Consider the following 18,694-nt stretch of genomic DNA (forward strand, 5'->3'; position numbering starts at 1 on the left):
TGAAGTCTGGTCCTGAAGTTTTTTTGCTGCAGGATGGCTACCTTTAAATCTGCTAATGTGTGTCCAGCGAGGTTGAAGTGTTCTCCCTCAGGTTTTTGTATATTGCCATTCCTAATATCTGATTTGTGTCCATTTTATGTAGGGACTGTCCAGTTTGGCCGATGTACATAGCAGAGGGGCATTGCTGGCACATGATGGCATACATTACATTGGTGGATGTGCAGGTGAATGAACTGGTGAGGGTGTGGCTGAAGCGTTTGGAGGCAGAAGAAAGGAGAGAGGCAAAGCGCTTGGAGGCAGAAGTGGAACTAAAGCACTTGGAGCTGGAAAAGGCTAAGCTGGGTCTACCACGTCGCCCTAACAGTCCTCTTCCAGGTACTGCTCCCCATTCCAAAAAATTCCCCACATACAAGGTAGGCGATGATACAGAGGCCTTCTTAGAAAATTTTGAAAGGGCCTGCCTTGGGTACAACATCCCTCCAAACCAGTATATGGTGAAGCTGAGGCCACAACTCAGTGGACCCTTAGCAGAGGTGGCAGCTGAAATGCCTAAACGACACATGAATGAGTACAAACTTTTTAAACAAAAGGCCAGAATTAGCATGGGATTAACACCCGAGCATGCCCGTCAGCGGTTCAGAGCCCTAAAGTGGAAACCAGACGTGGCATTTTCCCGACATGCTGACCACATTGCAATAAATTGAGATGCCTGAATATCAGGAGCAAGCGTTGAATCTCTGGAAGATCTGTCTCTCCTAATGCAAATGGAGCAGTTCTTAGAGGGTGTTCCTGAGGAAATAGAAAGGTACATCCTAGATGGGAAGCCCAAAACTGTAACTGAGGCAGGGGAGATTGGAACCAAATGGGTGGAGGTGGCGGAGCAGAAGAAAGCGAGTAGCAGTTGGTGGGGATACCAGAAGGAGCAACCTGAGATGACACCCCACCTTTGGAGTTAGCCCAAGGCCACACCTCGCAAGGAGGAGCCCTCCACACAGCCAGGGAAACCTCAGATGCTCTCTTGTCCCACCACCCTACTCTCCAACCACCCACCTCACCCCAGCCCACAGTCAGCTGGGCAATGCTTCAAATGTAATGAGCTGGGGCATGTGAAGGCCAACTTCCCCAAGAGCACCAACCGATTGCAACTCATCACCCCAAGGTCCCACCAAGAGCCTTCAGGCCCAGATGCCTTGCAAATACCCCCAGAGCAAAGGGAAACTGTGAGTGTGGGTGGGAGGAAGATTACTGCATGGAGAGACACTGAAGCACAGGTGTCAGCTATTCACCAACCCCTGGTGAACCCCAAATTCATTGACCCAGAGGCCCAAGTGACGGAGCAACCCATTAAAGCCAACTCTTTTAACTTGCCCCTATAGCCGAGTTTCCTGTCCAGTACAAGGGCTGGTCAAGAATACGGACTTTTATGACTATTATCTATGACAATTAGCCCATTCCCATGCTGCTGGGAGAAGACTGCCAATCATGTGAGGCTAACAAAAAGAGCAGGGATGGTCACCCGCAACCAGGCTAAACAGGCCTCCACACCTAACCCCATTCCTGAGCCTCTTACAAGAACCCAGTCTCTGTCCCCTTTTACCACAGGCCAGGGAACCCAGCCAGAGGTGGTGGAACCAAACCCCAGACCAGAGTCTATGGCAGATCCAGTTCCTGGGACCCAGCCAGAACCAGCCCAAGGACTGGAACTAGTGGAGAAGTCAGCACCAGAGCCCATGCTTGCATCCCCACCAGAGTCAGGGGAGCCAGTACCAAAGGGCGCCACAGAGCCTTCACCTGCAGCAGCAGCTAAACCGGTGCAAGAAGCTCAACCGGAGCCTGAAATACAACCTACTGCACCAGTGGAGAGTGGTTCACAGTCATCAGAGACATCCCCATCACCTGCATCGCTTCCATGGACCAAGCCCAAGTCCATAACACGCGAAGAACTAATGTCTCCAGCATCAAGGAAGCCATTCCAGGCAGAGCAGGAAGCAGATGAAAGTCTCAAGGGAGCTTGGATGGTGGCATGGAATGACCCAGCACCTCTCAGCTCTTCTAATAGGTCAGGTTCGTTGTAGAAGGAGGACTCCTATACAAAGAAACCCTTTCTGGTAGATGCAAGCAGAACTGGCATCCTCAGAGACAGCTGGTATTTCCAACTAAGTACTGGGAAAAGCTCTTGAGCTCAGCCCTCGATCACCCTAGTGGCCATGCTGGGGTGAACAGGACCAAAGACCATTTGGGGAAGTCATTCCACTGGGAGGAAATGGGCAAGGACATTTCTACCTATGTCTGGCCTTGTGAGGTGTGCCAGAGGGTGGGAAAGCTCCAAGACCAGGTCAAGACCCCGCTCCAGCCACTCCTCATAATTGAGGTTCCGTTTCAGCAAGTAGCTGTGGATATTCTGAGTCCTTTTCCTGAGAAGACACCCAGAGGAAAGCTGTACATACTGACTTTCATGGATTTTGCCACCTGATAGCCAGAAGCAGTAGCTCTAAGCAACACCAGGGCTAAAAGCGTGAGCCAGGCATTGGCAGACATTTTTGCCAGGGTAGGTTAGCCCTCCGACATCCTTATGGATTTGGGAACTAACTTCCTGGCAGGGACCATGAAACATCTTTGAGAAGCTCATGGGGTAAACCACTTGGTTGCCATCCCTTACCACCATCAAACAAATGGCCTAGTGGAGAAGTTTAATGGGACTTTGGGGGCCATAATACATACATTTGTAAATGAGCACTCTAATGATTGGAACCTAGTGTTGCAGCAGTTGCTCTTTCCCTACAGGGCTGTACACACATCCCAGTTTGGGGTTTTCACCCTTTGAACTCGTTTATGGCCATGAAGTTAAGGGGCCATTACAGTTGGTGAAGCAGCAATGGGAGGGGGTTACATCTTCTCCAGGAACTAACATTTTCGACTTTGTAATCAACCTGCAAAACACCCTCAAAGACTCTCTAGCCCTTGCTTGAGAAAACCTACAGGATGTTCAACAAGAGCAAAAGGCCTGGTATGATAAACATGCCAGAGAGCGTTCCAAGTCATGGTCCTGAAAGTGCTCCAGGCTAATACAATGGAAGCATCGTGGGAGGGGCCGTTTATGGTCCAAGAGTGCCTGGGAGCTGTTAATTACCTCATAGCATTCCCAGATCCTACCCTAAAACCTAAAGTCTACCATGTTAATTCTCTAAAGCCCTTTTATTCCCGAGGAATCACGTTTCTCCAGTTTACAGCCCAGGAGAGAGACGATCCTGAGTGGCCTGAAGAAGTCTACTGTGAAGGAAAAAGCAATGGTGGCGTAGAAGAGATGAGCCTTTCCATGACCCTTGTGTGTAAGCAGTGACAGCAAATCCAGGAACTGTGCACCAGCTTCGTGCCAATGTTTTCAGCCACCCCAGGACAGACAGAATGGGTGAACCACTCCACTGACACAGGTGACGCTCATGCAATTAGAGCCCAACCCTACCGCATGACTCCTCAAGCCTAAACCGCAATAGAAAGGGAGATCAAAGACATGTTACAGATGGGTGTAATCCACCCCTCTGAGAGTGCATGGACCTCTCCAGTGGTTCTGGTTTCCAAACCAGATGGAGAAATCCGCTTTTGCATGGACTACCGTAAGCTAAATGCTGTAACTCATCCAGAGAACTATCCAATGCCACACACAGATGAGCTATTGGAAAAACTGGGACATGCCCAGTTAATCTCCACCTTAGACTTAACTAAGGGGTACTGGCAAGTGCTGCTAGATGACCCTGCAAAGGAAAGGTCAGCCTTCATCACCCATGTAGGACTGTATGAATTTAATGTGCTCCCTTTTGGGCTGCGAAATGCAGCCACCACCTTCCAGAGACTGGTAGATATCTAGAAATCTGGTTGGATTTGGGGAATTTGCAGTTGCCTACCTTGATGATGTAGCCATATTCTCAGATTCATAGGCAGAAAACCTGGAACACTGCCAAGCTGTCTTCCAGTGCATAAGGGAGGCAGAATTAACTGTTAAGGCCAAAAAGTGTCAAATAGGTCTAAACAGGGTAACATACCTTGGACACCAGGTGCATCAAGGAACTATCAACCCCCTACAGACTAAAGTAAATGCTATCCAAAATTGACCTGTCCCTAAGTCAAAGAAGCAGGTCCAATCCTTCTTGGGCTTGGCCGAGTATTACAGACAATTTGTACCACACTACAGCCAAATTGCCACCTCACTGACAGACTTAACCAGGAAAAAACAGCCAAATTCAGTTCAGTGGACTGAGAAGTGTCAGAAAGCCTTTAACCAGCTTAAGGCAGCCCTTACGTCTGACCCTGTCCTAAGGGCCCCGGACTTGGACCAACCTTTCATTGTAACCACAGATGCGTCCAAATGTGGTGTAGGAGCAGTTTTAAGGAAGGACCAGATCAACAATCCAATCCTGTTGTGTTTCTCAGCAAAAAAATTTTCTGAGAGGGAAAGCCACAGGTGAGTCTCAGAAAAAGAATGTTACGCCATTGTGTATGCTGTGGAGAAGCTACACCCATACATTTGGGGATGGCATTTCCACCTGCAGACTGACCATGGTGCACTGAAGTGGCTTCACACAGTCAGAGAGACTAACAAAAAACTTCTTCGGTGGAGTTTAGCTCTTCAAGACTTTGATTTTGAGATACAACACATTTCAGGAGCCTCTAACAAAGTGGATGATGCTCTTTCCCAGGAAGGTTTCCCAGAATCAGACTGGTAAAATTGTCCCTGTATTCTAAAAGAACGAGGAGTACTTGTGGCACCTTAGGGACTAACAAATTTATTTGGCCATAAGCTTTCATGGGCTAAAATCCACTTTATTGGATGCATGCAGTGGAAAATACAGTTGGAAGATATATATACACAGAGAACATGAAAAAATGGGTGTTGCCATACTAACTATAAAAAGACTAATCAATTAAGGTGGACTATTATCAGCAGGAGAAAAAAAACTTTTGTAATGATAATCAGGATGGCCCATTTCCAACAGTTGACAAGAAGGTGTCAGTAGGGGAAAAATTAGTATGGGGAAATAGTTTTTACTTTGTGTAATGACCCATCCACTCCCAGTCTTTATTCAAGCCTAATTTAATGGTGTCCAGTTTGCAAATTAATTCCAATTCTGCAGTTTCTCGTTGGAGTCTGTTTTTGAAGTTTTTTTGTTGGAGTATTGAGACTTTTATGTCTGTAATTGAGTGACCAGACCTAAAAGTCGCAATACTCCAACAAAAAAACTAGAACTTTTTAAAATTGAAACAAGACTCCCCTTTTGTCTGTCTGTCTGTTGTTCTGGGGGAAGAGGCGGACAGGGAGCAGTTATGCTGTGAGAAGCTTGGGCCAATTATAAAACATTATCAGTATCATACCTAGAGACTACTCATCTAAAACTCCAGACATGTAAGTAGATCAGGAAATGTTTAGGAAGATGCGATTAGGTTTATCCCTTTTATTTCTTTATGGCTTGTGGATTACTCTGTGCTAACCCCAGACGCTTTTGTTTTGCGTGTAACCTTTAAACTGGACTTCGAGAGAGCTATTCTTGATGCTTAAATGTTGTAATTGTTTTTTTTTTAAATCTAGCAAAAGCCTAAGTCCCAGATGTATTTTCTTCTCTTTTATTTTAAATTAATAAAATTTACCTTTTTTAAGAACAGAATTGGATTTTTGTCCCCTAAGAGGTTTGTGCATATAATGTTTAATTAGCTGGTGGCAACAGCTGATTTCCTTTTTTTATTTCTTAGCTCTTCCACAGAGGAGGGGTGAAAGGGCTTGAGGGTACCCCACAGGAAGGAATTCCCAAGTGCACCTTCCTGGGTTCTCAAAGAGGTTTTGCACGTGGGTGGTGGCAGCATCTACCAATCCAAGGTCAGAGAAAAGCTATAACCTTGGGAGTCTAATACAAGCCTGGAGTGGCCAGTATTAATTTTTAGAGTCCTTGCAGGCCACCACCTTCTGCAGTCCAAGTGCCAGAGTGGGGAATCAGACTTGACACCTCCACTGCAATAATCTTCACAAATCCCCACCTCTCCATTGTAATAATCCCCCCAAATCCCCATATCCTCTACTGCAATAATCCCCCTGTTACACATGGCTAGAAAGGGTTAAATATCCTGCAAAATAAATAACCCACAGAGGACATGTGCGGAGATAATGTTTGTGTTTTTGTGTATTTACATATGTATGAGTAGGGTCCACTATGTAATCAACAGTCCCTGTCTATGCTGTATTCTGATAATTCAGAGGTCAAAAGAACATCCTATCATTTAAATTAATTGTAAACATGGGATATTCATCTCTCTTTGAAATGTGTGTGAATGGTGGAGGAACAAGCAAATGGCCTTATGTTAATTCGTATAGCTAAGTATTGGTGATGGACCTCCTTCAAAGTCATCCTAATTACCTTTTGTTCCCCTAGGAAATCCCAAGTTTGTTCCCCTAGGAAATCCCAATTCAAGAGGACATGAAATTGTATAAAAGATCCTTGAGTCCTGATTCTGTCATCTCAGATCTACTTAGACTTCATCAGGGGAAGTTTGAGTGGCAAGACTGAGGTCCCAGTTATGCTGGTATGCCCTGAATATGAGATTTAGACATTGGACTATGACCTATGAACTGAATTCTAAAGGAATTCTTTGCAACTACAAAGCTCACCATCTCTGCTGTGAATCTGAACCTCAATGAATTGAACTCATATCTGTATGTATATTGATCTTTTAACCCAGGGGTGGCCAACCTAAGCCTGAGAAGGAGCCAGAATTTACCAATGTACATTGCCAAAGAGCCACAGTAATACAACAGCAGCCCCCCACTAGCTCCCCACCTGCCCGCTCCCAGGGCCTCCCGCCCACCAGCAGCCCCATCAGCTCCCCACCTCCTCCCTCCCAATCAGCTGTTTTGAGGCTGAGGGGGGGAGTTAGGAGTGAGGGCCCGGCAGGCTCAGGGGAGGGACAGGAAGGGATGGAGTGGGAGCAGGGCCTGTGGCAGAGCCAGGGGCTGAGCAGGGCGCACCCCCTGGCACATTGGAAAGTTGGCGCCTATAGCTCCAGCCCTGGAGTCGGTGCCTATACAAGGAGCTGCATATTAACTTCTGAAGAACCGCGTGTGGCTCCGGAGCCACAGGTTGGCCACCCCTGTTTTAACCATACTCTTTCTCTTTTATTTTTTAATAAATTTTAGTTTAGTTAATAAGAATTGGCTGTAGCGTGTATTTGGGTAAGATCTAGAACATTCATTAATCTGGGAGGTAATGTGTCCAATCCTTTGGGATTGTGAGAACCTTTTCTTTTATATGATGAAATAAGATTTACAGAAATTTTCATCATATTTGACGTGGGTACCTGGATGGAGGCCTGAGGCTGGATCACTTTAAGGGACCTGTGTTGTTTGGACTTCTGAGTAACCAATAAAGTAATAAAGAAGCTGTTTCATGCTGTCTTGGTAAATCCAAGTATTGGAATATCCACCAGCTTTTTGGGGTTTGGTTGCCCATTTTTTGCAGTCTGCCCTAATTGAGTGACCACAGCTGATCCCCACTAGGACCCTGATCACACTCTGAAATCCCTGCCTCTGCAATGCAATAATCCCCCCAAATCCCCACCCCTTTTCTGCAATAATCCCCCCAAATCCCCTCCCCTGCAATAATCCCCCAAACCCCATACCCTTCACTGCAATAATCCCCCCAAAACCCTCTGCTCCACTGTGATAATCCCCCCCCAAAAAGCCATCATTGCCATTGTTCTAATCCCACCTCTCCCTCTCACCTTGGTGTAGTACTTGCGATTGGAGCAGCGATACTGTGCAAACTGGCAAAAGGTTTGAAACCATGAGGCATCTGGGAGGTCAGAACAGACGGGGCCTAGAAACATGGTGAGAAGGGGTGTCAATATTAACAGGGAACTCACTCCCCTGCCCACAGGTGAATTAACCAGATTAAGGCAAGGGCACCTGTTTGTTCGATGTAGAAGAAAATGCTGAATGTGCATGGAGACCCAAAGCACCCCTTAGAGCTAAACTACAGAGAGCTCTGTGCAGTTAATGCTCATGCAGCTCCTGGCTGCTATATATGCTCCCTATGTCAATCTGTGGGAGTGCCTCATTTTATAGCCTACTTTGACCACCTGCTTTGGACCTCTGTGACAGAGTGGGAATTGTTTACTTGCCTCATGGATTGTATTTTCTGAATGGACAACCAACCTAATTCTCAATTACTGAGGGACAATCTCCACTCATCGATATATTTTGCTTTCCACAAGCAAATCTCTGTACAACTTTTCATGAGTGATGTACCCGTGTATTCAGATTCTAATATCTAAACTGTATTGTTAAATCTATTCGCCTAAATTTGGGTTATTGCTGATTATGTACTCTATGTATCATATGGCTTTTAAAAACAAATTTTGTATTTGTGGATAATCTAAGAACTATACTCAGATGTGCAGACACTCTTTTCTCCTTCTAAGTATTATATAATTTTTTCAACATTAGTTTTAATAACATTTTTAAATTTGTATGCAGCCTATGTGTGCCTCAATTTCCCTTATGTGCTGTATTGTTACCTAGAGGACTAGAAGTATCCCCTTCTATTGATGTACTCCATCGCAAGATGGTCTGGGGCCAAAATGGGGATATGAGTATCATCTATCGCTCTGCTGCAGTTAGGGAATCCCATTGCTGCAAAACCATCCACTATTTCCTGCACATTACCAAGAGTTACAGTCTTTTATAGCAGGAGGTGACTAATAGCCCTGCACATTTGCATCACCGCAACCCCCCTGGTGGACTTTCCAACTCCGAACTGATTCGCAACTGACTGGTAGCAGTTTGGAGTCGCCAGCTTCCACACAGCAATCGCCACTCGCTTTCCAACAGTGAGGGCAACTCTCATTCTGGTGTCCTTGTGCCCCAGTCTTGATTTGGAATTTAATCAAGCTGTTGACATCTGCTATAGCAGTGAAGAAATAAAGAAACAGCTACAAAAATTTAAAGCATTAAAAATAATGGAAGATATACACCACATTGAAAACAAAGGCAAACAGGCTAAAACAAGAAATAAGACCACAGTCTGCAAAGGAAGACAAGCACAAGCAATGCACGAATTGTGGAAGAAGAAACCTTCAAAAAAGCAAATGTCTGGGATATGTTGCTACATGTGCTTATTGCAAGGAAATAAATAATTTTGTAAAAGAATGCAAACAGCGCCATATAATGGTTAACAGTCCTATAATGTACAGTAAGTGGGAAGTGACAATGTGTCCTCAGATGAATTTGTCTTCACCACCCACTGCTTTAGGGCAGTGAAATGCAAACAAAAAAAGGTGTTTGCAGAACTAAACTGTCAGGCATCACCCCAGGCACCCAGTTCAGACAAATGTCACATTGATAGAAACTTAAAAGAGAGACTGACGAACTGGTAGAGCTGGGCGGCTGAAAGAAAGTAAGATGACTGGCAGACTGGGTAAGCAACATGGTACTTATATAAAAAACAGGCAAACTGCCTGCATACTGACCGCCTATACCTCCATAAACCTGGACAACACTCCTGTCATTTTTTTTTTACCAACAACTGAAGGGATCCTGCCAAAGGCAATGTTCTTTTCTGTTGAGATGTTAAAGATGGTTTCTCTCTGGTAACACTTGACGAAGAAAGCACCTATTCAACATCTTTCTGGACTCTTTGGGCAGATCTGGATGGCTGTGAATGACAGTTGGCTTTAATCTCTGGTGCCAGAAACATGAAGTGCTAGAGGAACTCAAGGTGGTTAATGTAATTGCATATGATGATTTGGTTATGGAGACTCCCTTGAAGAGGCTAATGCTGATCATGATCATACCCTGATAGCACTGCTTTATAGTACGTCAGTGACTTTTAAAAAGCTAGGACTTTTCAGCTTGGAAAAGAGGAGACTAAGGGGGGATATGATAGGATATGCTATGGCAAGAGGGATAGCTCAGTGGTTTGAGCATTGACCTGCTAAACCCAGGGTTGTGAGTTCAATCCTTGAGGGGGCCATTTAGGGATCTGGGGCAAAAATTGGGGATTGGTCCTGCTTTGAGCAGGGGGTTGGACTCTAGGGGCCACCAAATGAAATTAATGGGTAGCAGTTTTAAAACAAATAAAAGGAAATTCTTCTTCACTCAACGCACAGTCAACCTGTGGAACTCCTTGCCTGAGGAGGTTGTGAAGGCTAGGACTATAACAGGGTTTAAAAGAGAACTGGATAAATTCATGGAGGTTAAGTCCATTAATGGCTATTAGCCAGGATGGGTGAGGAATGGTGTCCCTAGCTTCTGTTTGTCAGAGGGTGGAGATGGATGGCAGGAGAGAGATCTCTTGATCATTACCTGTTAGGTTCACTCTCTCTGGGCATCTGGCATTGGCCATTGTCGGTAGACAGGATACTGGGCTGGATGGACCTTTGGTCTGACCCAGTATGGCCGTTCTTATGGATCTCAAACTGAATAATAAAAAAATTGGACCAGGCCTGTCAGCTGAGCTGTATATCAGACAACTTCTAACAGCAGAGGGCTTAAAATCAGGCCCTGAGATGGTCCAAGTCATTTTGGAGTAATTCCCTCTCCCCAGAATGTGCAAGACATATGGCAGCTTTGTGGGATCTGTTAACTATCCACGCAAATTCCTGCCACACCTGTCATGGAGTCACCGGGGCGATGCTCTGGAACTACTCTGCATGAAGCCAGCCAGGACTCTGGGGGAGCATGCCTCCTCTCTCTGAGCATACTGTCTCCAGGTCAAGAAGCTTACTTACACAGCTTCGACCTTCCTGGATCTGACCTTGGAGCGTTCAGCATCCCCTTCCACACTGTGCACTTCCCACAATGAGTCCGCCTGGGCGGGGTTCCTGGGGAAGCCAGAGGGCCCTGCACCGTTATGCTCCAGTCAGATGTGACTCTCAGTCAGCATAAAATGGAAGGTTTATTAGTCAACAGGAACACAGCGTAGAACAGAACTTGTTAGCACAGAATTCAGTGACTTTCAGCCAAATCCATCTTGGGGAGTCCTGGGCCAGGCAGACTGTTTTTGTTCCAACATTGTCCTTTAGCTTAAGTAGCTCTTCGCCCTCCCTGGTGTTTACCCCCTAAAGTATTTATAGAGCACAATCATATCCCCTCTCAGCCATCTTTTGCTAGGCTAAACAAAAAGTCTCTTCTCATAAGACAGACCCTCCATTCCCCTGATCATTACAGTAGCTCATCTCTGCTCCTGTTCAAGTTTAAATTCATCTTTCCTGAATATGAGTGACCAGAACTGTACACAGTATTCCAGTTGAGGTCTGACCAGTGGCATTACAATGGCATTAATCAGGGCCCACCTTAGTGAAATGGTGCCTTGGGTGAACTTGTATTTTGACGCATCCAGGGGCACCCCACCCCATCACCCCTACCCCCACAGCTCCCTCCTATTGCCTCTGACCCCCATAACTTGCCCCCATCTCCTCCAGGCCCCACTGCTTCCCCCTCAGTGATTAATTTGTATTGGAAGAGGTGCCAAGGCTCAGCCCCAGCACAAATTAAGCACTGGCTGGGTGGCTGGTGCTGGTTGGGCACCCAACTCTGAATTTTGGTGCGGGAGGGAAGAGAGAGAGAGAGAATGTGTGTGAGGGGGGGCAATGTGTTTGTTGGGAGGAATGTGAGCGTGAGAGAGGGGAGTGTGTGTGTGCCTGAGTGACTGTGTCAGTGCACTTCCTCTTTAAGTAGAGCATTCAGAAGCCTGAACAGCAGCACTGGCAGCTCCCACTCTGGACCCAGAGGCACCAGCACAGACATGCTCCCCCGACCCCCACCCCAGCTCAGCAGAGCCTGGGTACACAGGTGGAGGGAGGGGGATACCCCAACATCACTCTCCCCTCCCCCCTGCACAGCAGCCAGGAGGAAGGCTCCAGGTCTGAGCTTGGCCAGGGGCAGCTCCATGGAGGGGAGGAGGTGGGGGGGACAGGAGCAGCGATGGCTGCAGACGGCAGTGGAGCAGGGAAGGAGGGGCATCCCTGCTTCAGAGGAGGGTTTTTTTTATTTGACAGTGTTGTTTATTAAACTGTGCAATCTTCATCTAATATGTTACAAATCTGCAGAGTTAAGATCAGACATGTTGGCCCATAAGGAGAAATTACCCCTCCATGGTATAAATGCAGTCCCTTGGGGTTTCCGCTGAAACATTCCAAACTGGTTTTGACTCATTCCAGCTCATGCAGAAAACTGTAGAACTGCGGCAATGTTAACTCTACATACACATGATCCGTTTGGCTTCCTTTTTTAACCACCAATGTCAACTGTAAGAAGATACTTCCCACTTTTTCCAGTTCACTGCTCCCTGCAGTCACTCCAAATTTCCACTCCATATCTATAAGATGGTTAATCACCAGCGTCTGTCCAACAGCCAGGCGTGGCAGGGTGGGGGAATTCAGCTTCCACTCCTCTGCAAAATAACTGGGTCTCTCTTAACTGAGTCCCAGAGTGATGAAATCTGCTCTGACTTGTTAGGATTAGTTACCTAGCTGGTCCATCTGCCCCCCTGCAGGTTGGTCTGCCTGGCTGCCTCTAAGTCTTGCTGGCTGTCAGCAGGTCAGGTGGGTGGGAGGCACCAGCATGGTGCCTTCTTGAATACCAAACCCTGGGCAGTGGCCCAGCTTGCCCATCCCTAAAGCAGGCCCTGAATAAGTCCCTATGTCTACTGGAAATGTCTCACCTAATACACCTAGGATCACATTTGCCTTTTTCACAGCCACATCACACTGGTGACTCAGTCATCCTGTGATCGACCCACATAATCGAGTCTCTCTCCTCCTCTGTGGTTTCCAACTGATGAGTCCCCAACTTGTAGCAGAAATTTTTATTATTAGACCCTAAGTGCAAGCACTTTGTACTATTGAATTTCATATCCCATTTCTTTCAATCTAGTCTTCAAGGTCATCCAGATCTTTCTGTATAATATTCTGAACCTCCTCTGTATTGACAAGGCCTCACAACTTTTTATCATCAGCAAATTTCATTAGCATTCTCCTGTGTTTCGGGCCGAAGTCATTAATAACATTATTGAAGAAGATTGGTTCCAAGACCAATCCTTGAGGAACTCCACCAGTAACCTTCCTCCAGTCCGATAGTTCCCCTTTCAGCACAACTTGTTGCCTTCTCCCCGTTAGCCAATTCCCTATCCACCTTACAATGCTTGGACTGATCCCCATCTTCCCTAATTTAACTAACAATGTCCCACATGGTACCTTGTCAAATGCTTTATTGAAGCCCAGGTATATTAGGTCTATTGCACTTTCCTTATCTACAAAACAATCAGTTATCTTTTCAAACAAGGAAATCAGGTTAGTCTGACATGATCTGCCATTGCTACACCCACGTTGTATTAAAGCCCTTTGACCATTTACCTCCATTAATTTACTTATTTTTTCCCTCACAATTTGTTCTAAATCCCTGCGTGCTATTGAGGTCTGTAGTTGCCTGGATGACTTTTTTTCTCTTTCTTAGATACATTAGCTACTCTCCAGTCATATGCTACTATCCTGAACAGATAGATTAATTAAAAATCCTTGCTACTAGAGACTCACAGTCTTGTGAGTCAGTTCTTTCAGTATTTTGGGATGGAAATTATCCAGCCCCCTGATTTGAAAGCATGCAGAATAGAGAAGGAGTTTCATGAGGAACCTGACCACATCACCCAAGCCAAATTCCTTCATGTGACAGGTAAGTGGTTTCTGCAGACACAGTGCTTCAAACACTCATAGAATCATGGACATGCAGGGCTGGAAGGGACCTCGGCTGGTCATCAAGTCCAGCCCCTGCTTTAAGGCAGGATCACGTAAATTAGATCATCCTAGTCAGGTGTTTGTCCAACCTGTTCTTAAAAACCTTCAGTGATGGGTTTCTCCCTTGGAAATCTGTTTCAGAGCTTAACTACACTTATGGGTAGAAAGTTTTTCCTAATATCTAACCTAAATCTCCCCTGCTGCAGATTAACCCCATTATTTCTTGTCCTACCTTCAATGGACATGGAGAACAATTGATCACTGTCCTCTGTATAACAGCTCTTAACATATTTGAAGACTGTTATCAGGTCCTCTCTCAGTCTTCTTTTCTCAAGACTCAAATGCACAGTTGTTTAACCTTTCCTCATAGGTCAGGTTTTCTAAACCTCTGATCATTTTTGTTGCTTTCCTCTGGACTCTCCAATTTGTCCACATCTTTCCTAAAGTGTGGCACCCAGAACAGGAAACAGTACTCCAGCTGAGGCCTCACCAGTAGAGCTGAGTAGAGCAGGACAATTACCTCCCATGTCTTACATGCAACTCTCCTGTTAATACTCCCAGCATGATATTAGCCTTTTTTACAACTGCATCACATTGACTCATATCCAATTTGTGATCCACTATAACTACCGGGTCCCTTTTCAGCAGTACTACCACTGAGCCAGTTATTTCCCATTTTGTAGTTGTGCATTTGATTCTTTCTTCCTTAGTGTAGTACTTTGCACTTGTCTTTGCACTGAATTTCATCTTGCTGAATTCAGACGAATTCTCCAATTTGTCAAGGTCCTTTTGAATTCTAATCCTGGCCTCCAAAGTGCTTGCAACCCCTCCTAGTTTGGCGTCATCTGCAAATTTTATATGCATATTCTCCATAGGCGCCGACTTCCCCTCTTTCCTTTGCGTGTTCGACCCCTTCTGCCCTCATCCCTGCCCCCACTCCACCCCTTCCATAAGACCCTACCCCTGCCCCACCTCTTCCCACCCCGTCCTGCCCCCATTCCAACCGCTTCCCCAAAGTCCCCACCCCAACTCCACCCCCTCCCTGCCCCTATTCCAACTCCTTCCCCAAATCCCTGCCTCGGCCCTGCCTCTTCCCCCCCTTGTTCCCTGAGCACATGTTCCTGCTCCTCCTGCTCCCTCCCGGAGCATGCTAACACTGCCAAACAGCTGTTTGGCAGCAGCCGAGCAGGAAGCACTGGGAGGTAGGTAGAGGAGAGGGGATGTGGTGCATTCAGAGGAGGAGGAAGTGGGGAGGGGTGAGGGGAGCTTGTCTGCCGGTGGGTGCAGAGCGCCCACTAATTTTTCCTTGTGGGTGCTCCAGCCATGGTGCTCCAGCCCCGGAGCACCCACGGAGTCGGCGCCTATGATACTCTCCACTCCATTATCCAAGTCCGTAATGAAAATATTGACTAGTACTGGACCCAGGAATGACCCCTATGGGACTACACTAGATACATCATCCCAGTTTGACAGCAAACCATTGATATCCAATCTTTGAGCAGTCTTTCAATCAGTTATGCACCCACTTGTTGAAGGCGTGTGGCCTGTTTTTCACACTTCTCCTACAGCAGAACAGTCATTATGTCAGGTTGGCCAGACAGGAAGGAAGAACTCCAGAGGCATAACTAGGAGACGTGTGGGGAATGTCACAGGCCCCCAATCAGATGTTTGCTGAAACATCAATGACTCTGTTGACAGAGAATCTCTCCAATCACAGAAGAAAACAAAACTAAAAAGTAAACACCACTGCATGTTTCAGAATTTTGTTTAGCTCTCTGTTACAATCACACTCCGGCAAACAAGAATCAGGGCTTATTTGTTTGTTGGTGCCTTGTTCCACTCCAAATAGTGGGGCTGTGCTGACAGATATGGTTACTAACCTGTTCTATAACTGTTGTTCTTCAAGATGTGTCCTACATGGCCACTCCACTTCAGGTATGTGCACATCTAGTGCCACAGTTGTCAGAAATTTTTCCCTCAGCAGCACTTGTTGGGGTGGCACTTGAGCCCCCTGCTGTTTTGTGCTGCTGTGCAATGGCATAAAAGGCAGAACTGCCCCCAGCCCCCCTTAGTTCCTTTCTTATTGGACAGACTCCGACACAGAGGGGAAAGAGGGTGGGTCGTGCAATGGACACAAGCAACACATCTCAAAGAACAACAGTTATAGAACACGTTAATAACCGGTTCTTCTTCTTTAAATGACTGCACGTGTCCATTCCACTTCACGAGTAGTTCCATTTGGAGGTAGGATCTGAGTCTATTTGAGTTAAGACTGAAGGACCATATGTCCAAACCTGGCATTATCTCCAGACTGCTGAGAAATGGCATAATGTGAGGCAAAGGTAGGCACTGAAGACCAAGTTGCTACTTTGCAAATGTCCAGAATAGGCACTTGGGCCAAAAAGGCTGCAGAGGCTGCATGTGCCTTTGTTGAATGTGCTATTACTCTGTTTGGAGGGGTTACATTAGTCAAGTCATAGCATAAACCATATGTAAGAGGAGATTCTATGAGAGGAGACCGGACAGTCTGAAATTGCCATAAATTACCAACTGTGAAGATGATTGGAATGGTTTATTCCTGTCCATGTAAAATGCCAATGCTCTCCTGACAGCTAATGTGTGAAGTCTCTCCTCATCCCTGTGAACATGAGGCTGAGGGAAGAAACTTGCCTGACCCTGATTAATAAGGAAGAGAGACACCACTTTGTATGAGGGCATAGGCATATCTTGTTCTTGTAGAAGACTGTAGACAGAGGTTCAGACTCTAGAGCTTGTAATTCACCCACTGTCCAGGTTGATGCAAATGGTCCAAACTTTTTAGAAATCTGGCTGTCATAGGATTGGAGAAAAGTGAGTGGATATCAATTGGAAGGTGGAAAGCTGTGATAGCTTCCAGGTGGACCTCGATGTAGCTAATGGCAAGACCTTCCTGTTTCAGGAATTACAAATAGTCCAACACATGATGGATCAGTGCCAGGACAGGAGAAACACCTTTTTTCTGGGACCAGATGTAGAATCTCTTCCACTTCACCAGGTAAGTATACCTAGTAGAAGGTTTCCTACTATTTAAAAAAAAATCTTGAACTCCCTTTGAACAAACATCCTCCTGAGGTGTTAGTCCCAGAGCATGCAGGCTATCTGGTGGAGGCCCTGCAAGTTAGGGTGGAGGAGGCTACCATGGTCCTGAGAGATCAGGTCTGGGTCCAATGATAATGTCAATTGATCTCTATCTGAGAGGGTCAGCAGAATGAAAAGTCAGTCTTGTTGAGGCCATGCTGGAGCTATGAGTCTTACTCGAGCATGTTCTTGCTTGATTTTCAATAAAATTCTGGGCAGGAGTGGAACTGGAGGAAATGAGTATAGGAGCTTGTTTGTCCAGGGCAACAGGAAAGCATCCATGAGAGCCCCTGGGCTGTGACCTGCTCGAGAGAAAAACTGATGACACTTCCTTTTGACTTTTGTCTATTTGGGGAGTGCCCCACCATTGGAAAATGAACCTGGAAACATCTGGGTGGAGGAACCATTTGTGGTGAGAAAAATCTGCTTAAATTGGTCTGCCAGATTATTCTGAACACCAGGAAGGTGAGAGGCTTTGAGTGGATTGAGCTGGCAATGCAAAAAGTCCCACAGTCTCACTGACTCTTCGCAATGTTCCTACTACTGCAGCCCAATATGCCATTAGCCTTCTTGGCAACAAGGGCACACTGCTGACTCATATCCAGCTTCTGGTCCACTGTAATCCCCTGGACCTTTTCTGCAGAACTGCTGCTTAGCCAGTTGGTCCCCAGCCTGTAACAGTGCAAGGGATTCTTCCATCCTAAGTGCAGGACTCTGCACTTGTCCTTGTTGAACCTCATCAGATTTCTTTTGGCCCAATCCTCCAATTTGTCTAGGTCACTCTGGACCCTATCCCTACCCTCTAGTGTATCTACCTCTCCCCCAAGTTTAGTGTCATCCACAAACTTACTGAGGGTGTAATCCATCCCATTATCCAGATCATTAATGAAGATGTTGAACAAAACCAGGCCCAGGACCAACCCTTGGGGCACTCCACTTGATACCGAGTGCCAACTAGACATTGAGCTGTTGATCACTACCCATTGAACCCGAAGATCTAGCCAGCTTTCTATCCACCTTATGGTCCATTCAGCCAATTCTTTTTTAACTTGCTAGCAAGAATACTGTGAGAGACCAAAGCTTTGCTAAAGTCAAAGTATATCACGTCCACCCCTTTCCCCGTATACACAAAGCCAGTTAGAGCTCATCATAGAAGGCAATCAGATTGGTCAGGCATGACTTGCCCTTGGTGAATCCATGTTGACTGTTCCTGATCACTCTCCTCTCCTCCAAGTGCTTCAAAATGGATTACTTGAGGACCTGCTCCTGGGGGCAGAGGTGAGGCTGACCGGTCTGTAGTTCCCCAGCTTATCCTTTTTCCCTTTTTTAAATAGTGTTGCACCGGGTACTATATTTGCCTTTTTCCAATTGTTTGGGACCTCCCCTGATCGCCATGACTTTTCAAAGATAATGGCCAATGGCTCTGCAATCACATCAGCCAAGTCCCTCAGCACCCTCGGATGCATTGCATCCGCCCCCATGCACTTGTGCATGTCCAACTTTTCTAAATAGTCCTTAACCTGTTCTTTCACCATTGTGGGCTGCTCACTTCCTCCCCATACCGTGCTTCCCAGTGCAGTAGTCTGGGAACTGACCTTGTCTGTGAAGACTGAGGCAAAAAAAGCTTTGAGTACTTCAGCTTTTTCCACATCATCTGTCACTATGTTGCCTCCTAAATTCCCTGTAAGCTGCGCAGCCACCTATTTAGTGCTGCGCATATGCTCAGGGAACCCACCCGGGGACCTACCGTGGCTGGGGTGCCCATCCCTTGGCCTCCACTGAGCCCAGATCCCCAACTCCTTTGGTC

At 46.3% G+C, this 18,694-nt stretch overlaps 1 protein-coding gene across 1 annotated transcript in view; it reads right to left on the reverse strand.

Moving 5' to 3' along the window:
- The window catches only part of LOC119853686 (acrosin binding protein), a 73,749-nt gene that overhangs the window by 36,288 nt on the left and 18,767 nt on the right, over nucleotides 1-18,694 (reverse strand). The window contains exon 5 of the mRNA XM_038397104.2: nucleotides 7,762-7,856. Coding sequence (XP_038253032.1) covers nucleotides 7,762-7,856 — 95 coding nt within the window. The remainder of the gene's footprint in view (nucleotides 1-7,761; nucleotides 7,857-18,694) is intronic.

The sequence above is a fragment of the Dermochelys coriacea genome, chromosome 1, assembly GCF_009764565.3.
Source record: "Dermochelys coriacea isolate rDerCor1 chromosome 1, rDerCor1.pri.v4, whole genome shotgun sequence".
Taxonomy (NCBI): domain Eukaryota; kingdom Metazoa; phylum Chordata; order Testudines; family Dermochelyidae; genus Dermochelys; species Dermochelys coriacea.